At 43.1% G+C, this 17,213-nt stretch overlaps 1 protein-coding gene across 1 annotated transcript; it reads right to left on the reverse strand.

Moving 5' to 3' along the window:
* Positions 1–255: 255 nt before the first annotated feature.
* LOC115199640 (steroidogenic acute regulatory protein, mitochondrial-like) lies at positions 256–9,197 on the reverse strand. The gene is made up of 7 exons (XM_029761957.1): positions 9,111–9,197; positions 8,815–8,922; positions 8,523–8,653; positions 8,182–8,340; positions 1,840–2,024; positions 1,606–1,699; positions 256–862 (listed from the first exon to the last, which is right to left on the reverse strand). The coding sequence occupies exons 1-7, from the start codon at positions 9,172–9,174 to the stop codon at positions 740–742; spliced, it is 864 nt and encodes a 287-aa protein (XP_029617817.1). The 5' UTR covers positions 9,175–9,197; the 3' UTR covers positions 256–739.
* Between the last annotated feature and the right edge of the window lie 8,016 nt (positions 9,198–17,213).

The following is a 17,213-nucleotide window of genomic DNA, read 5'->3' on the forward strand; positions in this document are numbered from 1 at the left end:
TCTGTACATCATGGGAAGATTGTACAAGGTTGACATTAACAGAGGGCAGACTTCCCCTTTGGCGTTAGTTGTGCTGTTGACTTGATCCCAGGGAATGTACTGAAGGCCCAGGACCAGGCTCACAGTACTGCAGTGTTTTGATTGGTAAGTGCTTTTCCACATTTTGTCAAGTGATACATGTTACAATCGTCAAGATGTCTTTAAATAATTTTACAAGAAAAATCCTTGTACATTTTAATGATGTTGGAATCATTTATTCACTTGGTAGTCATCCTAACCCAGTAATGCAATGACATTGTTTTACAATTAATATAATATTTAAATACCACTTCACATTGAAGGTATAATAACAATGTGTGCTATGGCCGGATAAAAAGTTATTTGGATCACAGACTCAGTGGTAAAGGGGAATGTGTGTATGTTTTGAGAAGAGGGTGTGTGCTGTGTAAAAGAGGCACATCTACTCTTAAGTGTCCTTCCCTAGTCTCTCCTCTTCATCTGAATTTGTGTGTGAACAGGTTAGGTGAGGATATAGACCAGTTCTTTGAGATTGGTATGAAGAGAAAGACATGGGGAGAGAGCCACTTTAGACTGTTAATGGAGTCAGGGTTCAGAAGAACAAGACGTCACTCAATTGTACTCCAATTCTGTCCTAAGGACTGGGCGGAGCTGTCCATATGGTGGCCTGCCATTGGTGTTCACGCCAATTGAAAGGTCAGAGGGCACGGCAGATGGTGTGTCAGCAGGCTGGCACAATCTCCATGGAATCACTGTTGCTGGCCATCCTCTGCCTCAGGTGGTTGGCAAAATCCACCTGTGTCTGAGAGAGCACTTTGTTTATGATGGTCTTTGGGATCCAACCCTGTGAGGGAAAGAGACAGGGTGAGACAGGGTGAAACAGGGAGAGAGACAGGGTGAAACAGGGAGAGAGACAGGGTGAAACAGGGAGAGAGACAGGGTGAAACAGGGAGAGAGACAGGGTGAAACAGGGAGAGAGACAATGACAAACAGTATCTAAGGGCTACATTCAATCAGATTCGCACTACCAGACTCCCACATAGCTGTTGTTATGACGGTGTCAGAGGTGGAATTCACAAGTGGCTTCCAGCATTATACCTATTGCGGACATTGGCATAGACAGGGTTGAGGAGTAACTGATTACATGTCATTTGAGTTTCATTATTTCTATATAGCCTACACTTATTCATTTTCAACTTCTAGCACAAGTGGAACGGGTGTGTCTTCGGGCCAATGACCACACAAGCATCCGCTCACCGATTTGACAACTCCAACGCAGTTACACCTCCAACATATCACCTAAATAAAAACAACCTGTACCTGCATAGCAGATCATTATCGCGGGCTAACGCTGAACTGACTGAATCTAGGCCTCAGGGTTGTCAATACAACCATCATCTACCATAACCTTCAACCATCAAAGTTAGTCAGTGACCGTGATAAAAGGACAAACGGTATCTATGAGGCAATAAGTTCCAGAAAGGATTTGATGAAAATGCTTCTAGCAGAGGGTGAAAGTCAAACAATATAGTTAGAGTTGTATCTGTCTAGCCCTAGTGATGAGAGGCAGGGTAATGGCCTTCTTACCTTTAAATCTATGCTTAATAACCAGGTGAACTTGGTCTTGTTTGGATCATCGGCACTGGGCCGCATCACTATACATGTTGGTCCGTTCTCCGCCCTGACAACGTCAACAATACGGTGTAGAATATCAGTGTTAGTGTATGTTGAAGTCCAACACAATATTACAAATATTATTTTTCTATGATGTATTGTTAGTATGATGTATTGTCCATCCCTTGAGTATATGAACAAGCCTACCTGACAACGCCCCTCTGTTCGGACATGGTGGGGTGCTGAGTAGACATGCCAGCCAGGAAGCACGTGGACCCCCGGCGCTTGGCACAGCGAACACTAACGAAGTCCCGCGGCCCCACCACGTTACCAGGCGTGGGTCCAGACACCTCGTGGGTCACCATGGTCTCCTGACCTATCTTCTGGAGAATCTAGGGGCGGAGGAAGATAGTCAAAAACCTACACTGTACAAACATATAGAAACACAACATGTAAAGTGTTGGTCCCATGTTTCATGAGCTGAAATAAAAGATTCCAGAAATGTTCCATACACACAAAAAGCTTATTTCTCTCAAATGTTGTGCAAAAATGTGTTTACTTGCCTACTTAAATAAAGGTTAAATAAATAAAAAGTAAACATCTCTGTTAGTGACATCCCTGTTATGATCTTGTTGCCATCTGATGCACATTCAGATGTCATAAATCAGCACTGCAGAGCTCTCCCTGTCTTATGCTGTGCCTTGATTGTATTACTGTTGATGATATCTGGAAATGTGCATGTATACCCTGTTGCTAGCCCCAATTCTGACTGGTGCTCTGATATCTGCTTCACTGATTCCTGCTCTCGTAAAAGCCTGGGTTTTCTGCACGTTAACACTAGAAGCTTATTAACTAAAATGCATCAATTGAAAGTGTGGGGTCACAGCTCCAATCCGGATGTGTTGGTCATTACTGAGACGTGGTTAAGGAAGAGTGTTTTGTACTGACGTTAACCTTTCTGGTTATAACCTTTTTTGGCAAGACAGATCTTCCAAAGGTGGGGGAGTGGCATCTTTACCAAGGACCACCAAGTCTGTCCACAAACAATTTGATTTGCTCGTTTTAAGTATTAAACTTTCAAGATTCAAAAGGCACTCGCACATCTGAGCAGTCTTGTTGCAGGTGCATGGCAACAAATGAAACAGGATGAAGGAAAAAAGGAAACCGCACACTGTTCTTGATAGTATCACTGATATTTAAAAAGCTTACGTATCGGCCTAACGGCCTTCGTCAGAGCTTTTGTGAATTTTCTGAAAACAGCACCTCTATGTAGACCTAGCCCCACCAACATCCGTTCCACGTATGGAAAGGAGTTGGAGGCAAAGGACAAATAAATAAGTGCTACCAAACATAACAATATGCATTTCACAAATATTATAAAAGTGTATAGACAAGATGCACCGAACACGTCCATAAAATCACAACGAGGACATAGCAAGTTTTCATTAATCATTTGGTACATCATACGAAAAAACAAAGTGATATTAAATAGAACATATTTTAAATTCACAACATAACATACATAGGCATTTCATCATTAAGTCCTTTAGGAAATAATGTCTGGAGGATGAACATCCAAAAACATTCTCTTTTGCTCAGAGTATTATTAATATCACCTCCCCTGTCTGATATCTTGACTTTCTCTATACCACAAAATCTAAAGGTAGAAATGTTTTAGGTCATTAAAATGTACTGCGACTGGATAATCCCTGTCGTTTCTCCTGATTGAACTTTTATGTTCACTAATTCTCTGTTTGAGAGAGCGGGAGGTTTTACCGACATAGCAGAGCCCACATGGACATTTAATAATGTAAATAACATGGGTGGTGGTACACGTGATGATATCGTTAATTTGAAACCATTTACCTGTGTGGGGGTGGCAGAAATATTCACACCATCATATTGTTGCACTGTGCGCATCCTCTGCATTTATAGCTACCATTTGGTAGAGGGCGTAAAAGAGCCTGGCTGATTTTCTTTCGTGGCTGGCAGTTGGCATGAACCAATTTATCGCGTAAATTGCGACCTCTCCTATACACAATGAGTGGTGGATTCTTAAATTCAGCCGGCAAAGCTGGGTTCGATGATAAAATATGCCAGTGTTTCATGACCACACCTCCCACTTTTCGCGAATTCAAAGTATATGTGGTTGTGAACATTACGGAGTGTTCTTTTGCTTTAGCGGGTCTTTTTTGTAACAATTCATCTCGTGTTTTTCCCAATGCCAAATGAAGAGCTTCATCGACACATTGTGGCGAATAGCCTCTTCTTAGAAACCTAGTGCGCATCTCCGCTGCTGTTTCTAGATAATCATCATTGGAGTAGCATATACGGCGCAGTCTGAAAAACTGGCTTCTAGGAATTAAACTTTCAAATTGCTCTTTATTGACTGTTGCTGGGTGCTATCGTCCTCCATCAGCACACGCCTGTACCCTACATGCCCTAAGCTCTCTCCTGGCCCCTTACACAAAGTCTGAATTTGTCCTGCTAGGTGACCTAAACTGGGACATGCTTAAACCATCTGACAAGTCCTAAAGCAATGGGACTCCCTAAATCGTTCTCAGATTATTACCAATCCCACAAGGTATGATTCCAAACACACAGAAAAGGCTCCTCTTCTTGATGTTATCCTCACAAATAATCCTGATTTGTATCAGTCTGGTGTTTTCTGTAATGACCATAGTGCTCACTGTTTTAGCCTGTGTTCGTAATGGCTGCTCAGTGAAACGACCTGTCCTGATTTGTCATAGACACTTGCAAAAAACTTGAATGAGCAAGCCTTCCTTCATGAGCTGTCCTCTGTAAAATGGTCTAGAATCAGCTTGATCCCCTCTGTCGAAGACACTTGGACCTTCTTTTTTAAATATTTTCGGTGGTAATGTTAACAAACACGCTCCCATAAAGAAAATTAGGATTAAAAACAGGTTCAGCCCCTGGTTCGACTGTGATCTGGCAGAGTTACTCCACCTCAAGAATTGCATTTGGCGAAAGGCTCGCCACACGCAGACTCAGGCTGACTGGATCTCGTTCAGGCAAATTAGAAATAAGTGCACTCAGGCTATCTGGAAGGCCAAAGTTAGTTACTTTAAGGAGCAGTTCTCTCTCTGTGGGTCTAACCCCAAGAAGTTCAGGAAAACGGTTAAAGACCTGGAGAATAAACCCTCCTCCTCACAGCTGCCCATGTCCCTTAATGTTAATGTGGTTGTTATTGACAAGAAGCACATGGCTGAGCTCTTTAATCACCACTTCATTAAGTCAGGATTCCAGTTTGACTCAGTCATACCTTCTTGCCATTCCAACATTTCCTCATCTCCCACCCCTTCTAATGCGACTATCCCCAATGCTTCTCCCTCTTTTTCCCCTGCCCCGCTACAAAGTTTCTCCCTGCAGGCAGTCACTAAGTCTGAGGTGCTAAAGGAACTCCTGAAACTTGACCCCAAAAAAACATCTGGGTCACATGGTTTAGACCCTTTCTTCTTTAAGGTTGCTGCCCCTATCCTCGCCAAAGCGTATCTCTGATCTTTTTAACCTGTCTCTCCTTTCTGGGGAGGTTCCCATTGCTTGGAAGGCAGCCACGATTTGTCCTTTATTTAAATGGGGAAATCAAGTTGATCATAACTGTTATAGGCCTATTTCTATTTTGCCCTGTTTATCAAAAGTGTTGGAAAAATTTGTCAATAATCAACTGACTGGCTTTCTTGATGTCTATAGTATTCTCTGGTTTCCGCTCAGGTTATGGATGTGTCACTGCAACCTTAAAGGTCCTCAATGATGTCATCATTGCCCTTGATTATAAGCAATGTTGTGCTGATATTTTTATTGACTTGGACAAAGCTTTTGGTACGGTAGACCATTCCATTCTTGTGGGCCCGCTAAGGAGTATTGGTGTCTCTGAGGGGTCTTTGGCCTGGTTTGCTAACTACCTCTCTCAAAGAGTGCAGTGTATAAAGTCAGAAAACCTGCTGTCTCTGCCACTGCCTGTCACCAAGGGAGTACCCCAAGGCTCAATCCTAGGCCCCACACTCTTCTCAATTTACATCAACAACATAGCTCAGGCAGTAGGAAGCTGTCTCATCCATTTATATGCAGATGATACAGTCTTATACTCAGCTGGCCCCTCCCCGGATTTTGTGTTAAATGCTCTACAACAAAGCTTTCTTAATCCAACAACAAAGGTCATGTGGCTTGGTAAGAAGAATGCCCCTCTCCCCACAGGTGTGATACCTACCTCTGAGGGTTTAGAGCTTGGTAGTCACCTCATACAAGTACTTGGGAGTATGGCTAGACAGTACACTGTCCTACTCTCAGCACATATCAAAGCTGCAGGCTAAAGTTAAATCTAGACTTGGTTTCCTCTATCGTAATCACTCCTCGTTCACCCCAGCTGCCAAACTAACCCTGATTCAGATGACCATCCTACCCATGCTAGATTACGGAGACATAATTTATAGATCGGCAGGTAAGGGTGCTCTTGAACGGCTAGATGTTCTTTACCATTCGGACATCAGATTTGCCACCAATCCTCCTTATAGGACACATCACTGCACTCTATACTCTTCTGTAAACTGGTCATCTCTGTATACCCATCGCAAGACCCACAGGTTGATGCTTATTTAGAAAACCCTTAGGCCTCACTCCCCCCTATCTGAGATATCTACTGCAGCCCTCATCCTCCACATACAACACCTGTTCTGCCAGTCACATTCTGTTAAAGGTCCCCAAATCACACACATCCCTAGGGCGCTCGTCTTTTCAGCTCGCTGCAGCGAACGACTGGTACAAGCTGCAACAAACACTCAAACTGGACAGTTTTATCTCAATATCTTAATTCAAAGACTCAATCATGGAAACTCTTTCTGACAGTTGTGGCTGCTTTGCGTGATGTTTTGTGGTCTCTAACTTCTTGCCCTTTGTGCTGTTGTCTGTGCCCAATAATGTTTGTACCATGTTTTGTGTTGCTACCATGTTGTGTTGCTACCATGTTGTTGTCATGTTGTGTTGCTACAATGCTGTGTTGTCATGTGTTGCTGCCTTGCTATGTTGTTGTCTTAAGTCTCTCTTGTTGTGATGTGTGTTTAGTCCTATATTTATATATTTTTATTTTTAATCCCCCATCCCTGCAGGAGGTCTTTTGCCTTTTTGTTAGGCCCTCATTGTCAATAAGAATTTGTTCTTAACTGATTTGCCAAGTTAAATAAAGGTTCAATTAAAAAAGTGAGCATTTCACCTTTGCCAAGATAATCCATCCACCTGAAAGGTGTGGCATAAATAAACTGATTAAACAGTATGATCATTACACAGGTGCACCTTGTGCTAGGTACAATAAAAGGCCACTCTAAAATGTGCAGTTTTGTCACACAACACAGATGTCTCAAGTTTTGAGGAAGCGTGCAATTGGCATGCTGACTGCAGGAATGTCCACCAGAGCTGTTGCCAGAGAATTTAATGTTAATTTTCGCTACCATAAGCCGACTCCAACACTGTTTTGGAGAATTTGGCAGTACGTCCAACCGGCCTCACACCCACAGACCATGTGTAAGGTGTTGTGTGGGCGAGCGATTTGCTGATGTCAACGTTGTGAACAGAGTGCCCCATGGTGGCGGTGGGGTTATGGTATAGGCAGGCATAAGCTATGGACAACAAACACATACTTCATTAAGTCAGGATTCCTATTTGACTCAGTCATACCTTCTTGCCATTCCAACATTTCCTCATCTCACCCCTCTTATAATGCGACTATCTCCAATGCTTCTCCCTCTTTTTCCCCTGCCCCGATTGTATTTTATCGATGGCAATTTGAATGCACAGAGATACCGTGACAAGATCCTGAGGCCCATTGTCGTGCCATTCATCCGCCGCCATCACCTCATGTTTCAGCATGATAATGCACAGCCCCATGTCACAAGGATCTATACACAATTCCTGGAAGCTGAAAATGTCCCACAGACTTGTCACCCATTTAGCATGTATAGGATGCTCTGGATCAACATGTAAGACAGCGTGTTCCAGTTCCTGACAATATCTATTAACTTTGCACAGCCATTGAAGAAGAGTGAGATAATATTTCACAGGCCACAATCAACAGCACAATCAACAGCCTGATCAATTCTATGCAAAGCAGATGTGTCGTGCTGAATGAGGGAAATGGTGGTCACACCAGATACTGACAGTTTTTTTTGATCCACGATCCTACTTTTTTTAAAGTATCTGTGACCAACAGATGCATATTTGTATTCCCAGACATGTGAAATCCATCGATTGGGACCTAATTCATTTATTTCAATTGACTGATTTCCTTATACTGTAACTTGTTGCATTTCTATTTTTGTTCAGTATATTCATTTCTTCAATGAGAGAATGCACATTTGGACTCTTACATTGAACAAAACAACCCAAAGTATGAGACGACTTCGAGTCAAATGCAATCAATTTCTCTTTTTGTATTGTGTATTGTTGTTTCCATTAAGCAGACACTTTTAATCCAAAGCGATTTACAGTTTAGGTCGTGCCTTGCTAATAAAAACGGTTGAAAAATGTTGATTGTCTCACCTTGACCTCTTTGACATTTGGGTTCCAGTCTCCCATCTGCTCCATGTTGCCCACCAGCTCCCCATAAAGGTTATCAGAGCGCTGGTCAAACAGCACCTCCAGCTTAAACACCTTCCCCACATCAGGTAACACCTTACTCAGCACCTTGTCTCCATTTGTCTGGAATCATGGGACCATAGAATTACAACTCATAGATCTGACATTTGCAAGAATTTAAACAACAACCTTGATATTGAAGTTCAAAAGAGATATATACTGTAGGTCTGTAATTGCTGCAATGAAAAGGTGAAGAAGGGAGTCAGTGTGCTAGCTGTCTTTGCGTACGCAATCTCTATACTCACAGCAGTGATCTCAGTGGTCCATCCGTCCTGATGGCTGAGGATGCTGATAGACTTCTGCAGCGCCTCCTCCCCCTGCTTCACGTACGACACCTCTGCCTCATTAAAGCCCTGCTCCTCCTCGATCCGCGAGCCTGGAGCACAGCAACACAGAGAAATAACCTTATCACTAGAGTTAGACTACAAAAAAACATTCCATTTGGGTGGACCAGAGACCATATTAGGGTATATGTGAATGAGAGAAAGAAAACCAGGTAAGAAGTGTGTTTTGAGTGAGTGGACGGTGAGGACTGACTGGGCTGTGAGCTCCTGCGGCGGACATTGCTGATCCAGTTGCAAGGGTCAGGGCCTGCTAGCATGTTCAACTCATGGTGAATGGTCACCATTGCATTCTCCCTCAAACCTGGGACAGGGAGAATAGGAGAAAGAGAAGACAGCTGTAGTACCAGCTAAACATCTATTATTGTTATACCAAATCATTCCATACATTCTTTGTAAAACAACAACAGAAAATAGAGTTTTAGAACACAACATGAACACGGCCACTGAGCCGTGTAACACTAGCAGTCATTTACATACTCATTCACTAACCTGTCATGTTCCTCATATGTCGGTAGGAGATGCCAGCGCACAGTTTGAAAGTTGCAGGCAACATTTTCTGTCAATTTAGTGTCTAGTTTTGTTTCTGAGTGAAATAGAGAATGCTAAAATATAAAATATATAACACAGAGAAGACCTGTGTAGATTGTCGTTTTTGTTCTAGGTGTTTTAAAGAGAAAAATAGAAAATACTGAAAACAGAGAAGACCAGCATGATTAGGTTGTCGAGGGGAGTTTAGATTCTGTCTGAACTCTGTGGGAGTTGCCGTAAGTTTTTCTATATAAGCTCAGAGCAAGGCCATGATGCTGTCACCTCGGAGATAAACACGCACATCATCCCGCCATTCTAACAACACTGAGGTCAAGGATACCTCTCGGACACGCTCAGCATGTCTCCAGGCTCCAATAAACATTATGTCAGATAACGTCCAGTTCTCAGGCCCACTGCACTATACACACAAACGCACACATGCACACACACACGGGCCAGGAAACGTGAGATTGTACACATACATGACATGAGACAGAATACATGAGATGATAAGGAGTCCTTCAGGCAGGCAGGCAGGCAGGCAGGCAGGCAGGCAGGCAGGCAGACAGACAGACAGACGTCAGTCAATGTAGTAGGACCAGTAATGGTCACATCCGCTCACACTCCCAAGTTGCCTACCCAGGCTACGCCATGCCCACGGAAATGAGTATCTTCTCCGGCCAGAACACACGTGGGTAAAGCGGCCTTTTGAAAATGTGTCATTGGCTTTGATACTCTGACTGGTTAGAGACGATCCAAATCAAATCAATCGCTGATGACTTTGTTCTGTACAATGCCCCTTGTGCCCCTCGTCACCACAAACAACTTCAATGACGGCAGTCTCAGACTAAAGTACGTAGTGAACGACTGAGCAGCGGAAGAATTTTGTGTGAATCGTAAGGCTAACTCGCAAGGTCCCTCACAGCCAAATCACAGGAATGTATTAAATAAACAGTGTTTACTGAATGTTTGCTGGACAGAATATTCTGCCTCCAAACTGTGTTGAAACCACCTGTATTGTCAGTATGATCCTATCTTCAACAATATGACCCAAGCAGAGAGTGGTGCTCTGAAACTGGACATCAGTGGAGGCTGGTGGAAGGAGCTATAGGAGGACGGGCTCATTGTAATGTCTGGAATGGCATCAATGGAATGGAGGCAAACATGGTTTCCATGTGTTTGATACTGTTCCGTTATTCCATTCCAGCCATTACAATGAGCCCATCCTCCTATAGCTCCTTCCACCAGCCTCCTCTGCTAGACATCCTCAGCTTTGTAGAAGGTGACTCTATCCACATACAGTACATCGTTGTAGAAGGTGACTCTATCCACATACAGTACATCGTATCTAGGATCAGACGGCATCATCCCAATTCTCACTGTTGCAATTTTGATTTTCGGGAACAATTAATTACATGTTACTGGAAACTAATTGTTGAAATGTGTTGCGAAATTGTTATTTTAAACCTGATCTAGAGTTACTGGGTAAAGCCAAGTACTTACAATCTGATTACCTATATTAAGTAAGTTATAAGTATATGTCCCACGGGCAACTTAATGTAAAGTGTAAAACCTCAACCAGTCACTGCGCTGCAGAATCTCACAATACAAATGTCCAAGTCATAAGACTGCTAAATAGTTAGTTAAATAGTTAACCAAATAGCTAACGGACTATCTACATTAACCCTTATTGTCTCATCACATACGCTGCTGCTACTGTTTGTTCCTCAGTATCCAAACGACCAGTTCCCAGAGCTTCCTATACAGTAATTCTATTTTTGTAACGTGTTGAGGCCGGCAATTAACGAGAATGAGAGTAATTAAAGATGTTGTAGAACTGCTGTATTTGAAGCACCATTCCCTTCTGACCAGTTTCCATGATGTTGCTAAGGCAATCAAGCAGTTTTTACCATTTCTGTAACTGTCACTTCTGCGGAGTGATCGTTTTCTAAACTAAAACTACCTAAGAAGCATCAGGCTCTCGGTCTGATATGTGCTTTTGAACATCTGAATTAAGCTCCACTAATTGCACTTGTGCCGCAGCCTGGTCTCATAGATTAGACATATCATAGTAAATGTAAATAATTTGAATTATAGAGTATGTTACGTTTGGTATGGTTACATAAGACAGATGCATACTGCATGGGTGGGTGTATAACGTAAACATTTAGCAACGCAAAGGTTGCAAGTTCGAATCTCATCACGGACAACTTTAGCATTTTAGCTAATTAGTAACTTTTCAATTGCTTAATACTTTTTATCTACTTTGCAACTACTTAGCATGTTAGCTAACCCTTCCCCTAACCCTAACCTTACCCCTTTTGGCTAATCCCTCCCCTAACTCTAACCCTAACCTTAAACCTTTAACCTAACTCCTAAGTGTAACCCTAACCCCTAACCCCAAACCTAGCAGACGTTAGGCAGTTAGCTAACATTAGCCACCTAGCTAGAATTTGTAACATCATACGTTTTGCAAATTTGTAACATATAGTATGGTTTGCAGATTTGTAACATATTCTACATTTTGCAAATTCGTAACATATCACACAAAATTGGTGATGGACATCCAAAAATTAATACATACCATACGAAACATAACATATAAACAGAGATACTAATTAGAGTGTCTCGGATTTATGTACAGAAAAATATGAAATACTCTTAGACCAGGTTGGGCGCTGTGGCAGCCTTGATCACAGCATTTTTTCACCAATATCCCCATTTTTTATTTTTCAAGGCCTGAGGCACTTTTTCAGTCACATTCCTGAAGCCCAAGAAACAAACACTTAATGTCCTAGTATTACATTTGGAAATTAAAAAGGTTTATGAACTACTTTTTGGAGGACAGACACATGTGCTCCCAGAGCTCGTTGGCCTCACTGCCTTGTGGGGGCTGCAGGTTGTCCAGTACGCCAGGATGTCCAAATATTTTCAGTATCATGGTACAAAATGTACCAGTCAAATGTCCTTGTATGTGGGGTTGTGTCACGCTCTGGAAGGTGTCCAACCTCTTACTGTAGCTGTGGGTTGCTAAACCACTGACTGTAATCACCAGGCAGTGGTAACAACATATTACTCAAGGGGTCTTCCACGCTTTCTTAACCTTGCTTCCTGAATCCAACCAAAATCCAAATGATCGCACGACAATATTGCTCCAATGACTAACGTGTCAAACCAGGCAGAGAAAGTCAACCCTGTTCAAGACTATTGCAACAGCATCTGTGTCACTAGATCTCAGTTTAAACGTCAATGAAAAACTCAGGTCATATTTTGTTTATAATAAAATAAAACTTCATAAATCATGGATGGAGAGTGGCAACATTGATTTATACCTTGGGCCTAATGGCTTTATCATGGCTGAGTTGTGATATAAAAAATGGGAACAGACAGAACCAGTACAAAAAAAATGCATGAAATTAAATGTATGCATTCACTACTGTAAGTCGCTCTGGATAAGAGCATCGGCTAAATGACTAAAATGTAAAAATCTAAAAATGATTATCTGGAAAGAACACAAAAAAGACAAAGGCAACCCAGTATGATGCAGATACACTTTACAATTAGGAGTACATGAGCATATGAATATTATAGCAGGTCACATACTGCAATGCGTTTTCACCAAACAGGTATTCCTCAGCTTTAGGGGCCTTTTTCATACTGACATCCTCTCACCGAGAATATCTGACCCATTCCTGGCCTCTATAGCAGCTATGCACACACATCTACCTCTACTGTAAGGACCATGCCTCTGACCAATATTATCACTACTTATATACCATGATCCTTCATTCCTTACTGCTTGATTAAACAATGATAGAATACAAATATATGGTAGGGTTTCCTTTTATTATCCCCCCAATAGGAATAGGTAGGGTGGAAACCTGTCCAGTCCTCTGAACTGTGGACTGCAGTAATCAGGGAAACAAAAGTCAAACATATCAGACTTGTTTCAATGACCAAGAGTAAGGCTGCTCTGAGAATACAATAACTTTAATTTGGTGTCATAGACATGCAATAGTACTATTGCTCAGAGGCAATTTTAGCATGTAAATGTTGATGGGGAAAACTCCCCCCAAAAAATGGGATGCATGCCAGCGAAGCCACAACACAGCACTGAACAATACATTAATTTCACTATAATTGTGACAAATGGTGCCCACAAACCTTTAGGGCCTATATAAAGCTGTCCCAACAGCAGAGCTTTCTTTCCAGCACCATGGAGTGAATCCTTACCACCGCTACACCTGGCTATCACTGTTTCACTCTGGCAGTGAAACAATTAATTCAGCCTCATTTACTGCCTTTAAAAAAAACATAGCTGATATGGCTGACTTGCTTAAAGAAATCTGATTTCTACTTACAATTGAAATATACAAACTATGGCATAAGGGGATGACGAGCGGATAAGAGGCAATCCGAAATTTCGATTAAGACATTCATGAGCGAGCAAAGATGGACATAGTCAATATAACTATTTGTTCAGCACTTTTGAAATGTACAGCTACAGAATTCAGAACATTGGCCATTCTTACAGTATTCTCCCTTTACACCAAGTGAGAACCGTAGGATAAATAAATGGGGCATATAAGCAGACATTGAAAGCTCTTACAATATTTGATGATTACATTTCTCTAAAACAGGCTATATGTGCACCACCAAGTCAGAACAGCAGGCTAAGTAATTTTTTTATTTCACCTTTATTTAACCAGGTAGGCTAGTTGAGAACAAGTTCTCATTTACAACTGCGACCTGGCCAAGATAAAGCAAAGCAGTGTGACACAAACAACAACACAGAGTTACACCTGGAATAAACAAACATACAGTCAATAACACAATAGAAAAGTCTATATACATTATGTGCAAATGAGGAAGAATAACGGAGGTAAGGCAATAAATAGGCCATAGTGGCGAAATAATTACAATATAGCAATTAAACACTGGAGTGATAGATGTGCAGAAGATGAGTGTGCAAGTGGAGATACTGGGGTGTACATCATTGATGTATACAGAGAAAAGAGTCAGCCCGAGGCTTGAGCCCTGTGGCACCCCCATAGAGACTGCCAGAGGTCCAGACAACAGGCCCTCCGATTTGACACACTGAACTCTGTCTGAGAAGTAGTTGGTGAACCAGGTGAGGCAGTCATTTGAGAAACCAAGGCTGTTGAGTCTGCCGATAAGAATATGGTGATTGACAGACTCGAAAGCCTTGGCCAAGTCGATGAATACAGCTGCACAGTATTGTCTCTTATCGATGGCGGTTATGATATTGTTTAGGACCTTGAGCGTGGCTGAGGTGCACCCATGATCAGCTCGGAAACCAGATTGCATAGTGGAGAAGGTACGGTGGGATTCGAAATGGTCGGTGATCTGTTTGTTAACTTGGCTTTTGAAGACCTTAGAGAGGCAGGGTAGCATAGATATAGGTCTGTACCAGTTTGGGTCTAGAGTGTCTCCCCCTTTAAAGAGGGGGATGACCGCGGCAGATTTTCAATCTTTGGGGATATCAGACGATACGAAAGAGGTTCAACAGCCTAGTAAAAGGGGTTGCAACAATTTCGGCGGATAATTTTAGAAAGAGAGGGTCCAGGTTGTCTAGCCCGGCTGATTTCTAGGGGTCCAGATTTTGCAGCTCTTTCAGAACATCATCTATCTGGATTTTGGTAAAGGAGAAATGGGGGAGGCTTGGGCAAGTTGCTGTGGGGGGTGCAGGGCTGTTGATCGGGGTAGGGGTAGCCAGGTGGAAAGCATGGCCAGCCGTAGAAAAATACTTATTTAAATTCTCAATTATCGCGGATTTATCGGTGGTGACAGTGTTTCCTAGCCTCAGTGCAGTGGGCAGCTGGGAGGAGGTGCTCTTATTCTCCATGGACTTTACAGTGTCCCAGAACTTTTTGGAGTTTGTGCTACAGGATGCAAATTTCTGTTTGAAAAAGCTAGCCTTAGCTTTCCTAACTGCCTGTGTATATTGGTTCCTAACTTCCCTGAAAAGTTGCATATCGCAGGGGCTATTCAATGCACATGCAGTAGGCCACAGGATGTTTTTGTGCTGGTCAAGGCCAGTCAGGTCTGGAGTGAACCAAGGACTATATCTGTTCCTGGTTCCACATTTTTTGAATGGGGCATGCTTATTTAAGATGGTGAGGAAAGCACTTTTAAAGAATAACCAGGCATCCTCTACTGACAGAATGAGGTCAATATCCTTCCAGGATACCCGGGCCAGGTCGATTAGAAAGGCCTGCTCGCTGAAGTGTTTTAGGGAGCGTTTGAAAGTGATGAGGGGTGGTCGTTTGACCACAGACCCATTACGGACGCAGGCAATAAGGCAGTGGTCGCTGAGATCCTGGTTGAAGACAGCAGAGGTGTATTTGGAGGGCAGGTTGGTTAGGATGATATCTATGAGGGTGCCCGTGTTTACGGATTTGGAGTTGTACCTGGTGGGTTCATTGATAATTTGTGTGAGATTGAGGGCATCAAGCTTAGATTGTAGGATGGCCGGGGTGTTAAGCATGTCCCAGTTTAGGTCACCTAACAGCACAAGCTCTGAAGATAGATGGGGGGCAATCAATTCACGTGGTGTCCAGGGTACAGCTGGGGGCAGGTGGTGGTCTATAGCAAGCGGCAACGGTGAGAGACTTGTTTTTGGAAAGGTGGATTTTTAAAAGTAGAAGCTTGAATTGTTTGGGCACAGACCTGGATAGTAAGACAGAACTCTGCAGGCTCTCTCTGCAGTAGGTTGCAACTCCGCCCCCTTTGGCCGTTCTATCTTGTCGGAAGATGTTATAGTTAGGGATGGACATTTCATGGTTTTTGGTGGTCTTCACAATCCAGGATTCAGACATTGCTAGGACATCCAGGTTGGCAGAGTGTGCTAAGGCAGTGAATAAAACAAATTTAGGGAGGAGGCTTCTAATGTTAACATGCATGAAACCAAGGCTTTTACGGTTACAGAAGTCAACAAATGAGAGCGCCTGAGGAATGGGAGTGGAGCTGAGGGCTGCAGGGCCTGGGTTAACCTCTACATCACCAGAGGAACAGAGGAGGAGGAGGATAAGGGTATGGCTAAAGGCTAACAGAACTGGTCGTCTAGTACGTTCGGAACAGAGAGTAAAAGGAGCAGGTTTCTGGGCAAGGTAGAATAGATTCAAGGCATAATGTACAGATAGGATGTATGATAGGATGTGAATACAGTGGAGGTAAACCTATGAACTGAGTGACGATGAGAGAAATATTGTCTCTAGAAACATCATTTAAACCAGGTGAGGTCACTGCATGTGTGGGAGGTGGAACTAAAGGGTTAACTAAGGCGTATTGAGCAGGGCTAGAGGCTCTAAGGTGAAATAAGGCAATAATTACTAACCAAAACAGCAATGGACAAGGCATATTGATATTAGGGAAAGGCATGCGCAGCCCAGTGATCATAGTGAGTGGGCCAGAGACACGGCAATTCAGGCAGCTAGTGGGCCGGGGCTAGCAAAACGGCCTTAGAGGGACGTTGCGACGGAAGATGTCTTTTGTAGCCCCCTTGTGCTGTTACGTTGGCAGACCAGTTGTTGTGGATCAGCAGGGCTCTGTGTGGTAAAAGGGGCCAGGCCAACTAGAATTTGTCCGATGGGCCTCTTAAGCTAACAGTCCGATATGCTCTCGACAGCTAGCGGGCCATAGCTAGCAGGCTAGCAGATGGGTATTCAGGGGACGTCGCGACAGGGGAGCAAGTTGAAAAAAACCCTCGGGCGAATTACGTAGGTAGTCCAGTCGTGATAGGTTGGCGGGGGTCCAGGCCAATTGAAAAATAGGTATTGTACCCCAAGGAGTGGCTGATGGACCTCTTCGGCTAGCCGGAAGATGGGCCTAGCAAAGGCTAGCTCCAAGCTAATTGGTTCTTGCTTCAGGACAGAGACGTTAGCCAGGAGTGGCCACTCGGATAGCAGCTAGCTAGCTGCGATGATCCAGGTGAAAAGGTTCAGAGCTTGCGGTAAGAATCCGGAGATATGGAGAAAAATAAGTCCGATTTGCTCTGGTTTGAGTCGCGCTGTGCAGACTGGCGAGAGTTTTCTGGGCTAAAGG

The sequence above is a fragment of the Salmo trutta genome, chromosome 9 (genome assembly GCF_901001165.1).
Source record: "Salmo trutta chromosome 9, fSalTru1.1, whole genome shotgun sequence".
Classification (NCBI taxonomy): domain Eukaryota; kingdom Metazoa; phylum Chordata; class Actinopteri; order Salmoniformes; family Salmonidae; genus Salmo; species Salmo trutta.